The 25,152-nt window shown below is 39.8% G+C and overlaps 1 protein-coding gene across 10 annotated transcripts in view; it reads left to right on the plus strand.

Moving 5' to 3' along the window:
• The window catches only part of LDB2 (LIM domain binding 2), a 394,374-nt gene that overhangs the window by 309,610 nt on the left and 59,612 nt on the right, over positions 1 to 25,152 (plus strand). For all 10 annotated transcript variants that reach the window (XM_008017817.3, XM_008017815.3, XM_008017820.3 and 7 more), the window contains exons 4-5: positions 4,897 to 5,019; positions 7,685 to 7,768. In XM_008017817.3, the coding sequence (XP_008016008.1) occupies positions 4,897 to 5,019; positions 7,685 to 7,768 (207 nt within the window). The remainder of the gene's footprint in view (positions 1 to 4,896; positions 5,020 to 7,684; positions 7,769 to 25,152) is intronic.

The raw sequence follows: 25,152 nt of genomic DNA on the forward strand, positions 1-25,152 counted from the left end.
GTGGTTTGTTCAGGTGTCTAAGGCGGTCCCCAGAAAGACCTGAGCATTCCCCTGCACACAGCTCCCTTGCCCCAAGCAGCAATTGTTTGGACCACCCATCTGATGCTACTCCAAGGAAGTATATTTGCCGACTCTTGAAATGAATATTTCCATACCGTGATGAAAAATATCACTTTCTGGGAAATGGAGCTCAGTTACGTGGACTTAGTCCAGATGCTAATTATGCACATTTATTTTTAGGAAATTTGAAAGGATCCATTTTTTTTCTTTTTTTCCTGTCTCGATTTTTTGTTTTTTGGTTTTTTGCTCCTTGGTGATTATTATAATACTCAAAACCTTTCCAATATTATTGTTCTTATATTAATTAAAAACAACTCATTTACATGTAATAAAATATTATGACTGTTTACTACAAAACAGTGGGCTAATGACCTTTCAGACCTTTTTACAAAGAAAAAGGGTCCAGAAGCCAATGCTTATTTTTGAAGGGAAGCCTGCTATTAGTACTTAGCATACTGTGTGCAGGCAGCATCGCAGTGTTCTAATTTAGGCTATCAATAAACTCTCATTCCCCCAATAGCATTTGACCCAGTGATTCTGAGTTGCTTTTATGAAAATTTGGTCAACTCGTGAATCAAAAATCAGCCGCAATCCTAATCAACAGAAATATTAACTATTCCTCAGGAGTATCATGAGCATTTTGCAATTTCCTGATACCAGGAACATTATCGATTATGGATAAATGTGTAATTAGAATTTTAAAACACACATTATAAAGCCTTTCTTTTGTGTTTTCAGTTTTTTAATCAAACAGAAAACAAGGTTTAATAATCAGAAGAGCAGACACCAAGGTTTTCAGAATTTAAGACTCTGAGTAATATTTATATTTGAGGATGTGAACATTGGTGGATTCTGGGGAGAAACACTTTCTAGGGTACATTCTTGGGGTTAATTTTAGATTTTACAAACCGCAACAAAGTTATGGCCATTACTGGACACTCTTATCATCTCTATAAAGATTGGTTTATGTTTTCTCTGTTCTCAATTTGTTATTATGAAGTTATTTACTACTACAGAGAAGTACCATGGAAGTGTACCCACCAGTTTTCCTATATGAATACTTACTTATGTCTTTGACAGTTCATCCTTCTTACCTTAGCCTGTATACCACATTATATTTCAGAATTTCTACTCTTCTCCTGACTCTAACCAAGTTATAATATCAATGATCAGATCATGTGTGTTTGTGTGTGTGTGTGTGTATGTATAATGCATATGTATGTATTTACATATGAAGTACCACTAAGGAAAATACAATGAGCTTTGCACAACTGTTAATCTAAAAGCACTACTCCATGCATGCTGTTCCAAGCATACAAACTAAGAAAATTATATAAACACTCCCACTTAACAGGCACACTTGATTTCATCAAAGCTATATGAGAATCATTGTATTATACAGCTAAATATACAGTCAATATTGCGTTACAATTAGCCAAAGAAAGAAAAGGGTTAAAAAGCTACTGGTTAGTTTGAGAAATGTTCTTTTTTAGTTCTCTTGTTCCTGGCCTAGTCTCAAGCTAGCACGTGATCGGCTGAATGCCTGCCAGCCTCTTTCTTGTTGATCCTCCGGAGACCATCTGTACTGGGGGCATTGATTAGAGTGTGTCTGCTGGGATTACATCTTTTCTGTTGCCATGCCAACTAATCAGCTGATTTTCGTTACCACAGAAACAAAATGTCAGAGCTCACAGTACGGTAACATGAATTCAGCACAACAGAAAATGTTTTCTTAATTGGGGACCCTTTTGATTTTGGATTCCAAGTGAAAGGCATCTTTTTTTAAAAAAAAAAAATGCCAACTTCAGATAAAAGCTACATTAATTGTATTGATTAAGAGGAATGCACAGAATTTTTCTGAAGAGAGAATATGTTAATTCCCTTTTATAGGCTATGCCTGTTTTTTATAATTTCTAAATAGGAAATACATACATATTTTCTCTTATTTGCCTCCATTCCATTTGCTGGCTTTTGCATGTAAAGCAAATCACAAAGCCTTTGGTTTCCTTTAATTTCTGTGATGGGTACAGGGTGTGGAGTGGCTGTCTAGGCCCTGGAAGGTGTGGGTGTAATTACTTGGGGAAGACCAGCCGTGACCAAAATTCTCCTCTGTCCTTTCGTTCAAGGAAGTCATTTATTTTTCCTTAAAGAAAACGTAGTCAACTCAGATTTGATTCTAAGGATTCCTGCCTTGCACATGCTATACCCCAGTTAAACCCTTGGTTTTGACTGAAAATTGGAGGAGCCCAAGGCTTGCTGCAATTTTCCATTTGAAGGCCCATGACAGTTTGACTGCAAGAAAGGTCCCCAACTAGCTCACTCTGTTGCCGTGAACAAAGGACACAATTTAACTTGACCTTACAGATGCTCCAATTGAGTCATCTGTCAGTAGGACTACACACATGCCTTCTCATTATGAAATTCTCTCCCAATAGAAGTAAACCAGACCCTTCACCTGCCCTGCGTTTGTGGTTCACAAATGCAAAACAAATATACTAGATAATTTTTTAAACGTTGACATTTAACTAAGCTAATATTTATTTAAATATCCAATAATCTCTCCCTTTAAAAAGAGGATTATAGCATCCAAATGTCCCTGTCCTGTTTTTGTCAAGACATTTCACTGTTGATGGCTCCCCATAGCTACCTCCCTTTTGTGAAAGCTGTCACCACAGGTGGCTTCTGTCATGCCGACACCCCAGGGGGAATTGTGTGGCTTAATCTCCATGCAACTCTTTTTAATGTCTTGGTAAATTAATTCCAAAGTTGATGATGCTCAAGGGGAGAGGTTTGGGGACACTGAAGTCTTCTCCCATTTCTATGCACTCAACTCTCATGGCTGAGACACCAGAAACAAGGCTCTGAAGACTACACAGTCAAGGGGTTTCAAGGCAAGGTGCCCACATGCCTGAGTTTACCCACAGATCCTGCTAATTGGATCTGAAGCAAAGGTCTTCACCCAGATTATCAACAATTATCCCACAGTGTCTCTGAGATCTTTGATAAGACAAAGATGGTACACATTAACAGCATCTTTCTCGAGTAGTGTCCCATCAACACTTGTTAGTAATTCTCCTGTACTGGCATTTTACTTGTTGAAAGAACATGTTACCTTCAATTTGAGCGCATGGAATGCACCCAACCCAGTCCTGTGGACCAAGTTGCAACCCAATTAGTGATGGTGTTTTGTATTAAATTTCCAAAGAAGAAAGTAATTATTAATATTTCATAAAAGGCTGATATAAATTGTTCACTATCTTCATGGACTGTAGTTTTACAAATACTTACATTCTCTCTTCAGTTAATTTTTACTTATTCGTTTATTTGTTTTTGAGTGTGTTTTTTCAAGTGTCTGGAGTATTGTATGTTTGTTTTTAGTCTAGGAAATCTTTCTCCAAAAAGCTTGATCAGAAGCCCAATGCAGTAAAAAACTGAAAAATCAAAGCTGCTCAGTGAAATCCAGAAAGTCAATGAGGATCTCAAAGCTGAGATGGAGGCCCAGTTCCTCCCAGCAGAGCCCCTGAGATGTCGCCACTAGTGAAGCCCTAGGTCTCAGGTGGCACACGATGACCATTACTGGTCTAGGGCTTTGTGTTTTCTTGGGTAGCATTCTTTTTATCTGCAGCGCTATCATTTACTGCTATCCTACTATACATGCCAGGCAGAATTCCAGGTAGCCTACGTACATAACTTTATTTAATGTATTTTCCTAACATCCTTACCCAAGGATATTTCTATTTCCATTTTACAGATGAGAAAAACTGGAATTTGGGGAATTTATTAGATTTTCCCCAAATTTCCAGAATGAGTAAAAAGTAGAATTGAGATTCAAAACCAGTACCCTCTGATGCCAAAGTATGCACCCACTATTTTGTACTGCTTTCCTAAGGCAGAAATGGTCCGATTAATGAGTTGTAACTATTTAAACTGAACCAATACACTACTGCCACTTCCTAGCTCAGAGTTGACATAGGCTCAGTGGTTTGTGATTGCCTAGCACTTTCTTTGATTTCAAAGTTGTTAATAGCGAAAGGAATGGTAAATAAAATAGGAACTACGTGCTAAAAATGCTATGAATATAAAAAAAAGATTTAAATGCTACCCTGTCACTGATTACTCTATCAAGGAAGAGACCCTTCAAAATTCTATTATGTTTCATTAATAATATATATTTTTCTTAGAAAGATAAAGTGTCCCATCCCCCTAAGACTGGCCTTTTATGCTAGCAGAATTTATCATTGCTGATGTGCTGAGATTCAAGGAATATACTCTTGACACCTGCCTCTATTTTCCACATGTCAGTAACTGATACTGACTGCCTTGGGTTAAACATTGTCCTCTGGAATTTCATTTTCGAAATAAAAACTTCCTCCAGTTGGATCAAGTTGTAGTAACTTACACTTAACCATGAATGAGTTTATTTGGTACTTTGTCCCAGAGTAGGATAACCAAGATTAGAATAAGAACTGAAGCCTCTGTGGTTGAAGGATGATGAAAGTGGAGGAAAACTTTTTGACCCAATGTCACTATAAGATGGGTTTTATCTCCGTATTTACAGATGAAGAAACCTGAGGGTCATAGAGTTTCAGCAGTAAATAGTAGAATTACTAGCACATCACGGCCAATAAGCAGCTGTACAGTCTCTTGAACCCACTGATTTTAGAGCTGACATTTGTACCATGTGCAGTGGACACATCACTTGTGTCACATCTTTACCAAGAGCTAGCACTGCCCAAGGACAGAAAGGGAGACCACGCTGAGTAGCTGATATGTGAGTTACAAAAAGTGGCTTTCACAAAGTGCATAATGAATGACTGTGTTGTTTGTCACTTCTAGGTGTGTACAGAAGGCAGACTGATCTTGGAGTTCACCTTTGATGATCTCATGAGAATAAAAACATGGCACTTTACCATTAGACAATACCGAGAGTTAGTCCCGAGAAGCATCCTAGCCATGCATGTAAGTAATTTAATTTCTGTTTTGCTTTCTTTTCTTTTCTTTTTTTTTCTCCTTCATTTCACTCAAGGAGAAAAACCCAGTCCTCTCTCTGGGAAAGAATTCCAGTAGTTGTCACGCTTTAGGTAATTAACTCTAAATATTGACTTCTGTTCTCAACCATTTTAATGCACAGGCCCTTTTCTCCCCTTTTTGTTTCCAAGATTGGTACATTGTGTGACTATTTTTTATATTTTATTATTTTGAACTCCAAATTGAGGTTACTTCAATAAACAGTTTGTACTTTTCTTAAATTCCATTCAGTCATTATCAATTACTGCTCTGCTTGGGCTAATAAACCTGTTATGTATAACTGGGGAATGAAATAAAACAAGAAGTTAGAAAAACAGTTTCCAGTTTTGATTAGAACCATCTGATGGGACATGGGACTCCTATATCTTCAGATTCATGTCAGAAGTTGGTCCTCCCTGATCACGGTGCTAAATTTGAAGTGGAATATTTTGGCTTCTATTGGTTTTGTTTGACCATAAATCACATCAAATTTACTGAGCACAAATTAGGTGCAAGGGTGGGTTCTATGCTGATCTAGAGATGTATTTTAAATCTAAGTAGGAACTAGTCAGGTGCAATGTCTTAATAAGTCGTCAAAGGCATCAACTTAAATTTAAATCTCTCCTCTGTAATACATGATGCTTCCATGAAAATCTTTGGAGCAAAATCAGACTTCATAAGCCTAATTTTAAAGACCCTGAACAATCAAAAGAAAATAATGTAACAGTAACTACCATTTACTGATTTTTTACTCTGCCAGGCCTTCAGCTAAACATTTTGTATATCTCATGCTATTGAATTCTCACAGTCAGGCAGAGTTGAGCTAGTATTATTCCTATTTTAAAAGTGAGGAAACTGAGGTTCAGAGAATCAATAAGTTGCCCCATGTTTTTTAGCCCAGAAGTAGCAAAATCAAGATTTTGCCCGTGGTGGTTCTAACTTTGTCTCCCAGCTGTCCCATTCCTGGCTATTTCTCCACACATTGGTTGTCAGCCACCTCTTTCTGACTAGTTAATGCAAGCTCTGCCCTTCCCATTAGCCTTATTCTTTTTGTTGTGGCACCCCACTTTCCTGCTCCATGATTTCTGGCTGTTTATGCTCCAAGCCCTTGGTTTTTAAAGCTTAGTTTACATCCTCCACTCTCTTTAAGGAAGTCTGGAATATTCACTTCTATTATTCTCAAAATAGACTAAAAGGCAGCAAAGGATAATAGTTGGGCCCTGGATTGAGACCACATAGGGTTGGACCCTTGCTCTTGGGTGAGTTTGGGCAAATGATGTGACATCTCTATGCTTCTAGTCCGTCATCTATAAGATGGGTACAGTAGTAAAGCATGTTTCAGATCATCAAATTAAGAGTTGATGACTGTAAAGCACTTAGAACAATGCCTGGCATATAGTGTGTCCTCTACGGGTTTCGGCGATTGGCTCTCATCATCGTCATCGGTAGCCACAGCAGCAGGAACAAGATTTTTGCATTCCTTTATTATTAGCTTTCCTCTCTTCTGACTGAAATGTAAGTTCCTTGAGGTTGCCCCTGACTACTTGATAGAACAAACTCTTCCTAGCACATCAGAGTGGTTTAAGAATATAGGCTCAATGTCAGGGAAGACCTCGTTTAGGAAATTGACATGAAACTGACATGCTCTGTTTTCTCCTGCATTTTTTATTTATATACACAAATCCAATTGGTAGTATCACTATGAGAAAAGGTATGTACAGAAAAGAATAACCTAGTCTCATGAAGGCAGACGTGGAGACAAGGGGATGTTTACTTCCCTCTCCCTCTGTTTAGTGCCAATTTGCTTATATCAATTAAGGAAGAAGGAAAGGCAAACAGAAAGAAAGAACATCAACCAAGAGACTCATTTTAAAATGGATCCCAGAAAGAATTTTCATTTTCTTCTAGCCAAACAGAACATTTGGTGTGGCCCATGGTACTTTACATCCCTTCTTAAAATGTGGCTGACATTTTGGAAAATATGATACTTACTCTTACAGTCCTGCAGGATAAAAATTGTTGGGAATATCTATTTCCAGACTCAGCTTAATGGGGAGGAGAGTTAGAATTCTCTGTCTCTCCATATATATATGTGTGTGTGTGTGCGCGTGTGTGTGCGTGCGTGTGTGTGTGTATGTCGAGTCAGTGGCAAAGTTTTCCAATACAGCCCTCAACCCCAGGCTGTAAAAACACCAGCACTATCACAGCAGGAAACAAAAACCAGTCCTGAAGCACGGATCTGCCCAGTCCAGGGGGACTGCCTTCTCTAAAGAGGGTGTCAGACCTGGAGCTCTCCTGGCAGAGTTCTGTGACTCAGGCTGGAGACCTGAGTGCCAAGGCCTCTCCAAGAGGAAGTAATGTCATTTCTCCCAAGGACTGAAAGCACATCTGAGCAGTTTGGTTTTTCCCCAGTCTTGCACAATGGATCTGAAAATGTCCTTGAGTGTTATATGCAAGTGTCTTCGAAATGTAAATTAAATTACCTCCAGCAGCCTGCCCTCCAAATAAAATCGACAATGTCGAGATTACATTTCCTTAGCAGCTGTAGCGCAGTCTGAGATTTTCTCAGGACCATCCTGTAGTGATAAAACACATGTGGGGTTTTTTCTCCATTTAGGCACAAGATCCTCAGGTCCTGGATCAGCTGTCCAAAAACATCACCAGGATGGGGCTAACAAACTTCACCCTCAACTACCTCAGGGTAAGATCAATCGAATGATTTTATGTTTTGGTGAGTTTGAAAAGTACTCCAGAGGTTTATATGCATCCTGACCCAAGAAGTTAAAATGAGGTACTGGTGATATAGCACAGTGTCTATGTTCTGTACCAGATGTATGTGTGTGTGTGTGTGTTTTCAATGGAGGACGGGGTTTAATTAACAAAGCATCAAACCTGGAATTTGTCAGGGTTCAGTCCTGTATCTGTATGTCTCTTAGAATTAATTATTCAAAGGCTAGCAATGTCCCATTGTCGCAAAATGCTTTGTTGCTGCTTCCCTTGTTGTTGTCTCAAGTTCAAATGGATTATTGGTGAGTCCACTGCCCCTATGCCTCCATCCAGGCACTGGTCATCCCTTAGGAGAATCAATATACTGCCCCAAAGAGTCTCCTGAAGAAATCCAATCCCATGCTGAAACACAGATATTGCTAAGGCTTCATAAGGACTCTCTGCACAACATGTAACAGATTTGGTGGTGGGTAAAAGAAGGAGATTCTTTCTCTCTACAGCCTAGATGCCCCAGAGCCAAATCCAGGCCTGACAAGAGCCAGAATCAGCTGTGCTCCCCACCCGCCCATCCTCATTCCCATGCCATTGTGGTGGCCCTGAACCACTAAAGAGCCCACTGGTCTCTGCTCAGAGGGAAACCAAAGTCAGCCCAGGAGTATGGGTGGATGGCGGGTGCTCCCAGCCAGGGTAGCTGGGGCTGTGTCCTCCCAAACCTCCGGTCTCCACAGTCAGAATGGCTCTCTTGTGGGGCAACTGACATAATGCGGATGGGTGGCGAGGCCTGGGGCGTGATGGTCTATGAAGTTGTTCTCTCCACAATTCAGAAGGCTGCTCTGTACTGCTGGGCATATCATCTTGTCAGGGACCAGGAGAGTTTTAGTTTAAAACAGGGAAGATGCTCTTCCTCCTGCAGATAAAGAAGTTCCACACTACGTGTCCTCAGCTGACCCCACATAGGAAGCTGGGACTTTGAAGTCTATCCTAGACTTGGTCACTCGCCCTATAGCAAGATCTTGGACAGATTCTTAGTTACATCTTTCGGCTGCATTTAACACAGATTAATAAACACCAAATTTCCTTTGTTCTCCTCCCCACTCCTCTTATTGTCATCTGTCAATGGTTGACTTTCACCCTGTGGTCAAGGCCCACCAGGTCCCCACATCCTGTGGCCCACAAAGACTGAGGTCAGACCTGTGAAAGGGAAAGAAGACACTACCCCTTTCCTGACAGTGATAGCAAGGAAATCATGTATGGCTTTTGGCAATAGGGAGTAGTGTTTTGAGGCTTCCACATGAACACAGTGCTTGCTGCATGTCAGGTTCTTTGCTGTGTATCTTGTGACTGAAGTAGTCTCATAACGGACCCTGCACCCCATTACCATCCCTGTAGCAAAGTGAGGCACCAAGGGTTTCAGTAAATGAAGTAAGTCTCCCAGCTTTACACACAAGTGGCAGAACTGGGGCTTGAACTCAGGCAGCCTGACCCTAGAATCCATGAGCTTCACCACAGAATGCTGCTCCCTTGCTAGTGAGCATGGGAGACTGATGATATTGATAGGAATTGGGTCATGTCTTTCCTGCCTTCGCTAGAGAGTCAGCATCTATCAGTGAGCCTTCGTTCACTTTGCCAAAAATAACATCAGCTCCTTGTAGGGTTTAGTTCCAGGATTGGGTCAGACAGTCCATGTAAAGGGCTTAGCACAGGGCCTGGGGACAGAAAGTGCCCCATTTGTGTTCATTCTCATCATGTATTGAGCACCTTCTGTGTACCCATCATTGTTTGTTGTGCTGGAGCCACGCAGAGAAACACAGCACCCACTCTCTACTCTCACTCTGGGGATGTCTAATGCTACTTTGTTTCCTGACTTGCACATCATGGTTCAGTAGCTATTTACCTTCCCTGCCTTCATTCCATTCCTTTTCACTCACTCGTTATTCCTGGCAGTTTTCCAGTTGCTGGGTTTCATGGTGGAGCTACGGCCTCTGTCCTCAGTTGGTAGTCACAGGCTGGTAGGATGTGGTCAGCTGTGGTTCCAGTGAAGCGTTCTGAAATAGAGGGAGATGCAAAGCCAGAAATAGCCCAAGGAATGATCCTCAGGTCTTAAGGAGCAGCTCAGGATAGAAGTCATGCTTCCTAGTCACAATCCTTCGGGCTGACGTGGGCCACTTGACAGGTCATGGCTGAGCAGAATCTCAAACTCATTGCCCAAAAGCAGTGAACATGGGCTTCTGTGGTGGTTATCCATATGGAGTAGGTCACTGAGAATGACAGACAAAGGTCATTTCTTCCATTTAGAACTGGGATTTAAGATTCTTCTAGTAGCCTTATCATCTAGTTTTCTTTAAGACAGCAGAGCAGTCACAAAATACATTCATTTATAAAATTGCCTTAAGATCCGAAGCCTCCACATCCATCTGAGGAGGCTGGCTTTTGCCTCAAGCCCCAGAAGGTCATCTGAAGTATTGTGCAAATAAGGTAACAAGATGCTTCAATGCCACTCCCAGTATCAGAAAAAGAGGTCAAATGGATATGTTGGTAAATATGAATCCAAAGCCTTCTATGCAGTTGAAGAACTTTAAAAACTGATGCGTCCTGCTTTGGAAAGGATGGATAGAGATTTTAAAGGCTCCAGACGTTGAAATTTCAATATGCAGTGTCTAACGTAACAAAATTAAGCAGAGCAGAAAGTAGGCAATTACAGCCATCTAGCTTCGTCAAAACAAGTTCATTTATTCCAGTGAAATTCTAATCATTCTCACGGAGACCTGCAGTCAGGAAATACACAGAGCTGACCGAATGCGGCTCTCACCCTTGGAGGGAGGAGCAGGTGAGACCCTGAGGGTGACCGAGCTGTGGACATTATGAATGCAGATGATGGGACTGAACACAGACACTCGCCAGCAGCACTCTGGAAGGGACACTGGTGACCTGGTACTTTTGAAGTGACAACAAGAACAGCTGTTGCCATTTGATTTGGGTTGTCAGATCACCTGCTGTTCCCTCTTGTTGTTCCCTCCTGTTGCATTCCAGCATGACAAGGTTAGAGGTGCCCTGAGCTAAGAGGTGCAATGATGGCTGACTCAGTGGTCCCCGTGGAGCTACAACTGGAAGTGGCTGAGTCTGCGGAGATGGCGCTCTGTCACAGTGCGATCTTACTTCCTCTACAGGATGCCTCTGTGACCTCTGGAGGGGGCTGGGACTTGCTGACTGAGTGTCCCTGCAGTAGTTATCCAAGCCAGAGCTGGGAAGGGACCTGCAGGATGGGGAAGTCATTATTTTGTGGCTGTTGGGTATTCCGATAGCAGGTGGTGGGTTTCATGAAGCATGTCCTCGGTGTACTGGGGCATGGGGAGATGGCGCCTTTCAGTAAGCAGCACGCTCTAGTGCTAGAACTTGAGCACTAGAATGGGAGAAGCAAGCCAGGAACTCGGAAATGTGTCCTTTGCCTCGTTTGCTGGGAAGCAGAAGTCCTGTTGTCCGCCTGGCATTTTACGAAGGGATCCAATTCAGCAACCATGAGAAGGCAGTGCAGTTTAGTGGTCATTGGTTCATCCAGGCCAATGAGACCTGGCTGTGGAGCCTTGTCAGCTACCACCAGATCCTATTTGCCCATTTATTCATTGTTCATTTCACAAGCATTTCTAACACACTTACTTTGTGCCAGGTCTCTGCCCTCAAGGAGATCACTGCCTAGAATGTAAGAAGGAAAAACAAATACACTCTTGGAGAGAAATTGTTCCCAGGTGCAGTGAGAAACATAGTACTAGCTAACATTTCTGGGGCACTTAACTGTGTGCCAGGCATTGCTGCTATGTGCCTTGCAGGGAGTTTCTCTCTCGCTCTCTGTCTCTCTGTCTCTGTCTCTCTCTCTCTCTCTCTCTCTCTCTCTCTCTCTCTCTGAAAGTCTTCATAGAGGAGATGGCCCTTGGATTGATTCTAAAAGATGAGTAGGTGATCATCAGGCAGACAAGGCAGAGGACAGTCCAAACAGAGGGCCCACTGTGAGAGGAGTCAGAGAAGGGTGGAGAGTGTTAGTGGCTTGGGGAGCTCTAGGAAGTTTCACATAGTTAAAATATAGGTTTCAAGTTTGTTTTAGGTACCAACACAGGTAGGTGTTTTGAACCAAAACCATATACCCTGGCTGAGTGGTGTAATTCAAGAGATTTTGTTTTTCCAGTAACAGCATGGTCAAGATAAGCACCCTCTCACTGTGACATGGGCTTGGGAGTAAGTTAAACAGTATGTATCTGAGAACATCATCTTCTTACTAGCTGTGTGACCCTGGCAGGTTGCTTGACCTCTCTGAGCCTTCATTTTTTCAACTGTGAAATGAGCTACAGCATCTCTCTCGCTAGGTTCTAGTAGGATAAATGCATGCAGAGCTTTCATTACTCATTCACCAAAGTACCTTTGTAAATGCTTCTGGTCCTCTTTTCTGGGTAGAGCACATCAGAATCTTTTATTGAATTCCCCTGTATGCAGAGCTCATCAGAAGGACTCTGTGGGTCAACACACATAAGAGTTGATCTTCTTCCTTAATTCTTGCCTTTCATCAGAATGAAAGTTTCTTCTAACTCAGTTTGATATTGCCATCATTTCAAATTTCTAATATGAAATTCTTATATTTGAATGTTTACTGTGTGCAATAACCATGTTTTCTTTAAGTAGCTTTAAATAATAAGATTTTAAAATTGAAGAAGTAATTGATGTCTATTTTGTCTTCAACAATATAAAGAAAAGAGGGGTGAACAATGCGGAAATCATATCCTTAAACATTTAAAGGAAGCCGCCACAAACTTCTACGCTGGCATTGAGTGAAATGTGCCACTTTCATGTTGATTTATCTCCTGTAACAATAGAGTGGGCATTCCTTGCATTCACTGAACAGAATGCAAGAAACAGTAGGAATAGCCTTGGTTTATACAATTGTCTACATCTCTGATGATTTGGGGTAGTCTGCTTTTGTTCATAAATTTCACATCAATTAGCTAACCAAGAGTTTGGTGGCATCTACTTACTATATTAAGCACAAAAGGGATGGGGTGGAATGTTTACAAGAATGCCTAAGGCACATTCTCTTTTTTAAGGAATTTAAGATACTGTTACAAGTAAGTCTGCTTCCAGTTCATACTGTCAATCTCATCTGGGGACTTCAGGTCATTCCAGAATTTTTATTGTCTCTTAATTTTCCTGAGGATACCATGGTCCTCTTCGTCTCAGTAGGGGGCTTAAATTTGACTTGTTTACATTTTTCAGTGTATTAATCAATTGCTCTGCTTCACCACACCTTCTTCCATTTGTATGCAAAGCCCTCCATGATCCTGTCTCTGCTGCCTCCCAGCCTCATTCCATGCCCCTTCCCCAGCTTGTACTCCATCCTAGACCACACGAACCACCTACAGTTGATCCAAATTGGTCATGCTCTCTTGCCTCCATGCCTTTGCACAGTATGCCACTGCCACTGCCTTGAGGTGCTACCCTTCTCTCACCATCCAATTTTCCCAAGCTAAATCCTTCTCATCCTTCAGGATTTCTTCATCTATCAACTCCTGTGAGAACATCTCTCTGACTCTCAGCTGGGGTAGGAGCCTCTCCCCAGTGCTCTGGGAGTTCTGTGCACATAGCCTCAGGATTAACTCTTGGCAGGTCCCATATAAGAATTGTCTCCCCACTCGTTTGTCTCCTGAACTAGACTCTGAGCAATGTGAAGACACATAAGTACCCAGTAGTATCTCTTGAATGTGTGCTTGGCAGATGGATGATTTGGTAAATGGAAGGCAAGATTTCAAATGATGACACAATAAAAACTACACAAAGAAAACTCAGTTGAATTCATTTGCCCTACAGCATCTAGAAAAAAAATGTTGATTCATTTCAAAAATCACTACCTAGAACTTCACCATGAAATCTGAGGAGCAAAAGAGTTGAATGCATTGAGAAAATAAAAGGCAACATGGTATGAGGCCCTCACGTCTCTCTAGGGTGCAGATTCCCACTTAAATACTCAGAGATCCCAATGTTAAATGTTTATTGGAATATTATTTCTTCTACTTGCTCTAAATCAGTATTTAATCCTTACTCTAAATGTCATTATGGTATTTTCATTATATTGGAAATGCATTCTTTTAAGTATTGAAAACAAATGTTTTGATGAATGATTATATTTTTCTATTTCCTTTGGCCACATTTTCTTAAAGCTAGGTTACAAATGCTTCTTTTGTTTTTTGTTAAATTTTTAAAATTTTCAGGGTACATAGTAGGTGTATATATTTATAAGTTACATGAGGTATTTTGATACAGGCGTGTAATGCATCATAATTGCATCAGGGTAAATACAGTATCCATCACCTCAAGCATTTATCCTTTTGTGTTTCAAACAATCCAAATATATTCTTTTAATTATCTTAAAATGAACCATTAAATTATTTTTTACTATAGTCACCCTGTTATGCTAGATTTTAAAAATTCTTTCTAACTCTGTTTGTGTACCAATTAACCATCCTGCTTTTCCCCCTCCCTGACCCTTCCCAATCTGTGGTGACCATCCCTACTCTCTATCTCCAGTTCATTTGTTTTAATTTTTAGCTCCCACAGATAAATGAGAGCATGCAATGTATGTCTTTCTGTGCCTGGCTTATTTCACTTAATATAACGACCTTCAGTTCAATCCATTATGTTGTAAATGACAGAATCTCATCTTTTTTGTGGCTGAATAGTACTCCATTGTGTATATGTGCCACATTTTCTTTATTTCTTTGTCTGTTGACAGACACTTAAGTTACTTCAAAATCTTGGCTATTGTTAATAGTGCTGCAATAAACATAGGAGTGCAGCTGTCTCTTTGACATACTGATTTCCTTTCTTTGGGGTATATAGGAATGGAGTTGGATTGCTGGATCATACTATATTTAGTTTTTTGAAGAACCTCCAAAGTATTCTCCATAGTGGTTATACTAATTTACATTCCTATCAATAGTGTGCAAAAGTTCCCTTTCTCCACATCCTCACCAGCATTTGTTATTGCCTGTCTTTTGGCTAAAAGCCATTTTGACTGGGATGAGATGATATTTCATTATAGTTTTGATTTACATTTCTGTGATGATCATCGATGTTGAGTACCTTTTCATGTATCTGTTTGCCATTTGTATGTCTCCTTTTGTGAAATGTCTATTAAGAGCTTTTGCCTATTTTTAATCAGATTATCAGATCTTTTCCTATGAAGTTTTTTGAGCTTCTTGTGTATTATGGTTATTAATTCCTTGTCAAATGGGTAGCCTGCAACTATTTTCTCCCACTCTGTGGATTGTCTCTTCACTTTATTGATTGTTTCCTTTGCTGTGCAAAAGCTTTTTAACTTGATGTGATCCCATTTGTCAATTTTTGGGGTGCCTGTGGGGTAATGCTCAAGAAGTCTTTGTTCAGTCCAAAGTCGTGGAGAGTTTCCCCAGTGTTTTCTTTTAGTAGTTTCATAGTTTGAGGGCTTAGATTTAAATTTGTAATCCATTTTTATTTGATTTTTGTATATGGTGAGAAATAGGGGTCTAATTTTATTCTTCTGCATGTGGATATCCAATTTTCCCAGCACTATTTATTGAATAGGCTGTCCTTTCCTGAATGTATGTTCTTGGAACTTTTTTTGAAAATGAGTTTACTGTAGACTATGGATTTATTTATATGTTCTCTATTGTGTTCCACTGGTTTATGTGTCTGTTTTTATGCCAGTACCATGCTGTTTTATTTACAATAGCTCTGTAGTATAAGTCAGACAATGTGATTCCTCCTGTTTTCCTCCTTTTGTTCAGGATAACTTTGGCTGTTCTGGGTGTTTTGTGGTTCTATGTACATTTTAGGATTGTTTTCTGTATTTTTGTGAAGAATGTCATTGGTATTTTGATAGGGATTGCATTAAATCTGTAGACTGCTTTGAGTAGTATGGACATTGTGTCAATATTGATTGTTTCAGTCACTGAAAATGGAATATGTTTCCATTTTTGTATATCCTCTTCAATTTCTTTCATCAGTACTTTGTAGTTTTCATTTTAGAGGTCTTTCACTTACTTGGTTAATTCCTAGGTATTTTATTAAATTTGTAGCTATTGTAATTGGAATCATTTTATTGGTTTCCTTTTCAGATTGTTCACTGTTGGCATAGAAAAATGTGACTGACTTTTACATTGAGTTTGTACTGTGCAACTTTACTGAATTTGTTTATCAGTTCTAATAATGTTTTGGTGGAGTCTTTAAGTTTTTCCAAATTTAAGATGTTATTGACTAACAATGAAAATTTGACTTTTTTCTTTCCAGTTTGGATGTCCCTTATTTCTTTCTCTTGTTTGATTACTCTAGCTAGGACTTCCCGTACTATATTGAATAGCAGTGATAATAGTGGGCATCCTTGTCATGTTCCATATCTTAAAGAAAAGACTAAAACTTTTCCCCATTCAGTATGATACCAGCTGTAGGTCTGTCATGTATGGGTTTTATTATGCGGAAGCATCTATACCCAGTTTTTTAGGGTTTTTTGTTATGAAGAGATGTTGAGTTTTATCAAATGCTTTTTCAGTATCAGTTGAAGTGATCACATGGCTTTCATCCTTCATTCTGTTGATATGATGTATCACATTGATTGATTTGCATATGTTGACCATTCTTGCAACCCTGAGATAAATACCACTTGGTCATGATAAATGATCTTTTTAATGTGTTGTTGAGTTTGGTTTGATAGTATTTTATTGAGGATTTTTGCATCAATATTTATCAGTGATATTGGCCTGTAGTTTTCTCTTTTTATGATGTGTCTTTATCTGGTTTTGGGATCAGGGTAATACTGGCCTCTGAGAATGAGTTTGAAAGTAGTCCCTCCTCTTTGTTGGAATAGTTTCAGTAGGATTGGTATTAGTTCTTTAAATGTTTGGCAAAATTCAGCAGTGAAGCCACCAGCTTCTGGGCTTTTCTTTGCTGAAAGCCATTTCATTACAGCTTTGATCTTGTTACTCATTGTTGATGTGTTCAGGTTTTGGATTTCTTCATGTTTCAACCTTGGTAGGTTGTCTATGTCTAGGAATTTGTCCATTTCTTCTAGATTTTCCAATTTATTGGCATATACTTGCTCATAGTAGCTATTAATGATCTTTTGAATTTCTGCAGTATTAGTTGTAATGTCTCCTTTTTCAACTATGATTTTATTTATTTGGTTCTTCTCTCTCTCTTTTTTAAAAAATCTGGCTTAAGGTTTGTCTACTTTAACTTCTCAAAAAACCAACCTTCGTTTCACTGATCTTTTGCATTGTTTTCTTCATTTTAAGTTCACTGATTCCTGCTCTGATCTTTATTATTTCTTCCAGTAATTTTGGATTTGGGTTGCTCTTGTTTTTCTAGTACTTTAAGATGCATTGTTAGGTTGTTTATTTGAAATTGTTCTTCTTCATTGATGTAGGCACTTTCAGTTATAAACTTCCCTCTTAGTACTGCTTTTGCTGTATCCATAGGTTTTGTATGTTATGTTTCTATTATCATTTGTTTTTAAAAATGTTTCTGGCTCACACCTGTAATCTCAGCACTTTAGGAGGCCGAAGCAGGTGTATCATGAGACCAGGAGTTCGAGACCAGTCTGGCCAACATGGTGAAACTCCGTCTCTACTTAAAAAAATAGAAAATGTAGCTGGACATGATGGCATGTGCCTATAATCCCAGCTACTCGGGAGGCCGAGGCAGAGAATTGCTTGAACCCAGGAGGCAGAAGTTGCAGTGAGCCAAGATTGTGCCACTGCACTCCAGCCTGGGCAACAGTGCGAGACTCCATCTCAAAAAAAAAAACGTTTCAATTTCCTTGTTAATTCCCTCATTGATCCACTGGTCATTCAGGGGCATATTGTCTCATTCTCATGTATTTGTATAGTTTCCAAATTCCTCTTGTGATTGATTTCCAGTTTTTTTCCATTGTGGTCAGAAAAGATACTTCATATTATTTCAATTTTTTGAATGTTTTAATACTTGTTTTGTGACCTACCGTATGGCTGATCCTTGAGAATCATCCATGTGCTGAGGAAAAGAATGTGCATTCTGCAGCCTTTGGATGGAATGGTCTGTAAATATCTATCAGGTCCATTTGGTCTCTAGTGCAGATTAAGTTCGATGTTTCTTTACTGACTTTCTGTCTGGAAGATTGGTCCAATGCTGAAAGTGGGGTGTTATTTTTTTAAGCATTATGTTTTGTGTGACTTTAAAACATCTTATCCTGTATATCAGCCAAAATATATTTTCTTTGTGTGTTCTCTTACTCTTTATCCATTCAGATGCATAATTTCTGCACAAATGCAATCAGGTTACATACAAATTTTTAATGTTATTTAGTAAACATTTGCATGTTTCTACATAGTCATCATTAACCGTAAAATAGCTACAAATATGCCTGTGTGGTGCTATGATGTGTTTAATCATTTCTCTAATGTTGAGCAAGGAAGTCATGTTCAAATTGTTGGTGTCATTAATACCACTTCCCTAAACACCTTTGTCATGTCCTGCTTTTAACAATGTTTTCTGCAAGTACAAGGTTGAATGGCAGAGGCCATGTGGGAAGACAAATAAATGTGTTTTGGAGTCAGCAAAATGTAGGCTCAAATCCTAATGCTTCCCCTTACTACCGACATAATCTTGAACAAGTTTCCTAAGCTCCCTGAATCCAATTTTTTTTCACCTGAATCTTGGAAAGAATAATATGTCTCACAAGGTTGGCATGAAGATTAGATGGACCACAGTTTGAAAGAGCCTGGCAAACAGAAGAAGCATAATAAATGCCAGTCTCCTCCTGTACTTTCTGAGTGCAGCAGATCAGGACTCAACTTGTACTGCTGCCATTTATTTTTTACATTATATTGATCAAGCGACTTAATTTCTCAGCACCCCAGTTTTCTCATGTGTGAATAATTATGTCCATTCTGAATCACAGTAACTACAGGTGAGGGTGAAAATAATAATGCATGTGACAAGCACTTCCTAAACTGTGAATTACTACTCCAGGAAGCCGAGTCCATACATTGGTTGTGGCTTTGAATTCTATGCTGAGATTCTGATGTTGCAGGCAAGATCAGAAAGAAGAGAAGGAGTGACTGATTGATGATGTCTGCCAAGAAGTGTGTGGCCTGAGGGAGCTGGAACATGTACCTGTATTTGGAACCTCTCCCCAGTACAAGTGTTATCACAAATGTATAATCATTATCATTGGGATATTTTTGATATTATCTATAGGCTATTTGATGTTGTTATTGTTAAGTAAGTCTACATCTTCAAATAGGCAGTATCATCAACTGAGTGTGAAAGCATTTCGGTATCACAGTAGTGGCTTTTGATCCTGTACCTTTAATTTCCCAAGCAAATGAAGATTTTTGTTGTTGTTATTGTTATACTTTAAAGAACATTGGTCCCTGCACGTAGCCTCCGCTGATAGCAACAGGAGCATAGTCCAGTGCCTAAAAGAATTGGGCAATTAGCTTTGGAAAATGACCTCCATCAGAATGACATAAAGTGGCCTGCAGCAGAATGAGTACAGCTGAAGTCAGCATTTGGAATCTGGCCGAGGTTTTTTGTTTCTTATTTTTGTGAGGTTTTGACTCCCAGCCAGGATTTTTCCCTTGGTTACATGACAGGAGAAGGGGCTACAATTCAACTCCCTTTTCCACCTAAATGCCAGGCCAAGCCTGAGGATGAAACAGGAATCCCTGCTCAGAGATTGAGATGACCCTTAGTTACTGGTGGTCACAGTAGGCTGGAATCCAGCTATACCATTCACCATTCATGCATTCTGACAGAGCCGCAAGAAACCCTCATTAAGCCCTGACGTTGTGAGGAGGCAGAAGCTACACCAGAAAATCTCCTATGCCTCACTCAATGCCCAGCATATTATAAATCCTCAAAAGACTTAAGCATAAAAGGTGCTATTCAAAGTGTGGCCCATGGGTCACTGCAGGCTTGCAAACTGTCTGGTACCAATCTGTCATGAGTTCAGAAAATGAGAATAAGAACTGTAAGACTACTATAACTATTTGGCATTGTCAGGTCAACTGATAGTGCATGACCAGTGGACTCATCTCATTGACTGGGAGTGCATGACTCATCTCATTGACTGAGATATAGACTAATTCAAGGGTTATAGAGCTCATATGTCAAGAGGCCACTAGTCAAAGGCTGGAGGAGCACGTGTTACAGGCAGTTTGGAAAGGGCCAGCATTGAGCTCTGTAACATGAGTCTGATTCAGAAACTAGCTCCACTGTCCCCAAGGACCCACCAGAATAACAATATTCATAATATCATTAGTTCCCTCTCTATATATATTAGGAACTATATGCTCCTAATGAAATGATAAGTATCATTATCCCCATTTTACACATACACATCCATCAATGCCTGAGGCCACAAAGCTGATCCCACAGCAATGTTTTCCTGGGCTCAGGCCTGGCTTGTTCTCAGAACCTGCTACACCACTCCACTGTGGGGTTGAGAACTGGGCCCTTGGCATGGGTCCATAAAGGAGAGACAGTGCTTTAGAGAAGGTGAGGGATTCGGCCTCTGAAACAAAGCTGTCAGATCTCATTCTGATTCTCCCTTCCTCCTTCTTCGCCTTCTCCTCCTCCTCTCCTCCTTCTTTTCTTCTCCGCCTCCTCTTTCTTGGAGAAAGGCCCCATCTGAGAGGAGGCAGAGAAAGCCCTTTGGAGCCATGGGAATGCTGCACACAGAGAATGATTAAAACTTGGAACACCCGAAGGGCACTTTTAATTGCATTTGGAGATAGAAAAGTAGTACATATGACTACATGATAAGGGAATTAAAGCAGTTAACTCTTAAAGAAGTGAATAACCATAAGTTATAGACATGTCAGTGTCTAGAAAACAGTGATTTCTGAAGTCAGGCCAAAGAAAATGACTATCAGCACATTAAAAAAAATACACACACACACACGCACATATATATATACACACACAAAATAACAAATACACACACACAAAAAATAACAAACAAAACAGTATTTCAGCAGAGCAATTCTAACTGAAAACAATTTCAGAGCCACAGATGCCGCCAAAATTTTTGGACTTAAGTGTACAAATAGGGCCTGGATTAAAAACAGTAATTTCCCAGTGTCAGGCACTAGAGAAAGAGAAAGAAATTATTGTTTAACAAGACACTGAGAGTCAAGATAGACGGTAAGGTGGGAAATTGGCAGTCAGTCTAAGGGAAAGCTGAGGGATTTGCAAGTTAAGTGCAAGATGGAGCTCAGATCCGTTGCTCCTGGGAAACAGCCTTCACAATTGTCTAGAATGGTTAAAAAACAAAAACAAAAAGCAGTATATCAGGAAAATCGGGAGAGCGAAGCATGGAGGGAGTTGTTTGAATTTATTTTTGATTTAAGGCATAGGCAGGGAAGTAGCTTGAAATCTGAAAAGGAGCCGACGGGCTTCACTGCTTAGTGAACTCAGTCAACACCCTTCTCTGTGTCTGGTCTCTGATCACTCTTCCACTTTGCCCAGGCACCATCTCGCTAAATACAGAAAACTCAAGTTCTTCAAACACAGCAACTGTTACTATAGATTCTATGGCCTCATCGTCTGTCCCTGGTCTTGATCTAGATAATGAATTTGGGAACAACTATAAGTGTTTACTATAATTAAGAGAAAATAAATATAATTTAAAGCATCCACCACACACCTCTCAAAGGAGAAGAAAGGGCAGTGAACTAGTATCATGGAGTCCTACCACTGGCAAGGCACAAAGTTGGCTTTATTTAATCCTAAGTAGACATTTGAGAGGGAGGTGTTAACGGTCTAGTTTTACAGAAAAAGAAACTGAGGCTCAGAAAGGTCCTGGGACTCATCTAACTTCATGCAGAAGGTAAACCGCCAGGCTGGGATTACATCCCACGTTGACCTAGTGCCCTCCTCACTATCACGCTGCAGAAATGTTACCTCCTGAGACATCTGGATCGAAGACCTGGATTGAAGTCATTTCTACTGAGATGACCAGGCTTCTTTGCCAAATTGCCCACAGATGCAATGGATCGAGAACACCAAAAACTACTCAGAGCTGAAGCATAATGGGATCAAAAACCCTCCTGGACTCATTCCATGATACCTCCCATCCCTGTTGATCTGAGACTTCAAAATCCCAGGTTTCAAGGCCACCCTTTATCACCCAAGCTCTTATCCCTATGCTAGTGTCAGGACATATATTTTAGAAACATAGATCAAGCTGTGTCACTCCTCGAAGGAGAACCTTAAAACCATTCATTTGCTTAAAATCGTCTGGTGACAGCCCACTGCACTCCAAATAAAATCCAAAATACTTAGCTTGGCCTGAAAGACCTTACAGGATCTAGCCTCTCCAACTTCATCTCCTTGAAGCTCCAGGGCCCCCTGCCCCCAACTTCTGGCCTGATTTTTGCTTTTCCAACATACCAAATGTCTTATCATGCCAGGGACTTTGTACTTGCTGCATCAGGACCCTTAACTAGCTGTAGAGCCTTGGGCAGTTGCCTACCATTTCTGTGCCTCAATTTCCTCACCAATAAAACAGGGATAATAGTAGTCTCTTATCTCAATGAGTAGTTGAGAGGGTTCAATAAAATAGTACCAGAAAAGTATTCAGGATAAAGCTGGCACATAGTAAGTGTACAATAAATATTTGCTATTTTATAATTATCATCATCATTATCATCATCCCGCCACCTGGAATACTCTAACCAAATTTTTTTATGACCGGCTCCCTATTATTCAGATTGCAAGAAGTCTTTCCTGATTACCTTATCTGAAGCAACCTTTCTACCTTAGTTATTTTCTCTCACACCTCATCATTTGTTTTGTTTTTGTAGTATTTTTTATCAGTTGAATTATCTTCCATAATCATTAGTTTACCCTTCTATTGTTTCTCTGCCTCCTGTGGCTACCACTGAGATGTAAACTTTTTGAAAGCAGGCATTGTGTCTCTTTTTCCCCAATGCCTAAAACAAGGCCCTGATATGCAGTGAATAGAGGGGTCAATCATTTTAATTCTGCTCAACTTGAGATGTGCTCCTTGAAAAGTCAGAGTGTTAAAAAGCAAACACTTTGTGTTGCCTTGGAATACTTGAGAGCACTTCTGCGAAGGCTATTAACTGTCCTTGACATCATGGAGTGAATGCCTGCAGCACTCTTCCTCCAAAGACCTGATGTTCTTATTTGCAATTCATAAACAGCCCTGTATGTGAGGGTAGATGTGGGGTGTCATTAACTTTGTTTGATAAGCGTTCCTTATCTGTAAAATAAGAGAGCTAAACATGGCTTCTAAGCCCTTTTCCAACTTAAGCATTCTAAAAAGAAAGAATACAGGATAGAAATATTAACAACTACCACATATTAAATAATAAATACCATGCTACAAATGAGGAAACTGACACCAGCAACTGGATGGATGGATGGATGGATGGATGGATGGATGGATGGATGGATGGGTGGATGGATGGATGGATGGATGGATGGATGGATGGATGGATGGGTGGATGGATGGATGGATAGAGGCTGACCCAGGTTTATCTGCCTACTGGTATAAGATGGTTTGGGGTGGTCTTTTCTTGGTATTCCATTTGAAAGACTCATTCACTTCCATTCAGCCCACAAACATTTACTAAGCATCTGCTGTATGTCTGGGTCTACTCTGGTCCCCCTATTTGATACTCTCAAATATCATATGACACTCATGTCTGTGCTCCTAAGAGTCTCACACATTTTTCTCTGATCTCCTTAAAATTTTTTCTTGGCCAATCATACCATAAGACTCAAAGTCTACTCAAGAAGGCCCCTAATTCTCTTTTCTCTTCAAGGCTAATTTCTAAACTTTGTGAAAGAAGGTAGGGATGGAGCAACTTCTTTTCCGTTCAATCATGCCATGGATCGCTATGGAAACTTTTGACTTAAGAACAGAAGTCAACTCTGGAGAAATGACAATGTGGATTTTATTTTTTGAAACTATTTGTAGCCTTAGGAATTGAAGAAGTTGTTTTTCATCCTTCCTCTTTCAACTTTCGCCTTGGATTCTGTCTGTGCTTTACCTAAAGAAAAAAATGTATGGCCACCTACCAAATTCTTGAACCATTTTACCACGAGTAGAAACCTTAAGTAGAAAAACAGAGGTCTGCATGATGTTGATTAACATTGATTAGCAGAATTTACACATATATACAAAATGGCCAGTTACATGTAACTTCATAAGTTTTGGAATTCTTGGTATCTCACTAACAGAAGGCAGGAAAGATAATACCTTGCTTTGGAGAGACTGTGAAATTTCTCCCACTGTTGAAGAGGGGCCAGGCCTTGACAGTGGGTCTTGTCCTTTGTCAATTACTTCAACATTAATTCTACAGTTCACTCTTGAACAACATCAGTTTGAACTGCAAGGGTCCACCTATATGTGGATTTTTAAAAACTACAGGCTGTTTAAAAATACAGTAATCACAGGATGGGAAAGTCATGTATATGAAGGGCCAATTTTTCTTATCTGCAGGTTCTGCAGGGTAGGCCGTGAGTATGCACAGATTTGGGTATTCATAGAGGTCCTGGAACCAATCTCCTGAGTATGCTGAGGGATGAGTGCATTGCGCTGTGGCTTGCAATTAAGAACAGGAACAGTTACTCTTCTGTAAAATGGGTTTCGGGATGGGTTAGTGGGCTAACACCCACCTGCACAGGTTAAAGAATAAATGATGCCACTTACATTGAAATGCTTTGTAAGCTGTAAGTTTCTCTTGCAAAAACAGACATCCCTCACCTACCTTCAGTGTCCATTCTCTTTCTATCCTATTTCAGGAATCAATGAGTTTTCAATAATATTTCAGATAAATCCTTTGTACTCCCATTTAAGCCACTCAGTATCCAAAACTAAGGAACAAAATTGATTTATACAGCCCAGTACACCCATTATTTTAACTAATTCTCTGATTCCTTACTCTCTAAATCTAGAAGTAGGTTCGGATGGTGAGAAATAATTGAACTAACAGCCACCATTATTGTCACCATCACCTTACAGTCTAATTTACACAGACAAAAATAATATTGGATTGAATTATATGAAATTGCTATTTTTTTCAGGTCAAAAGTTGTTAAATATTGACTATTTGATATGGTTCACTCTAATATTTAAGGGACAGAGGTCCTCTGTCCAAAATAGGCCATCACTTGGTTCTGTGATTTTCCATTTCTCACCGTCATTTTCCAATTCCTAATCAGTATTATAATAGTGAATATAACAGCCATTTATGGCCGGATGACTCTGTGCCAAACACTGCAAACCATTTAACCAACCCTCACTATCTCATTTTGTTTAAAAAAAAAAAAAAG

This window comes from Chlorocebus sabaeus, chromosome 27 (assembly GCF_047675955.1).
Source record: "Chlorocebus sabaeus isolate Y175 chromosome 27, mChlSab1.0.hap1, whole genome shotgun sequence".
NCBI lineage: Eukaryota > Metazoa > Chordata > Mammalia > Primates > Cercopithecidae > Chlorocebus > Chlorocebus sabaeus.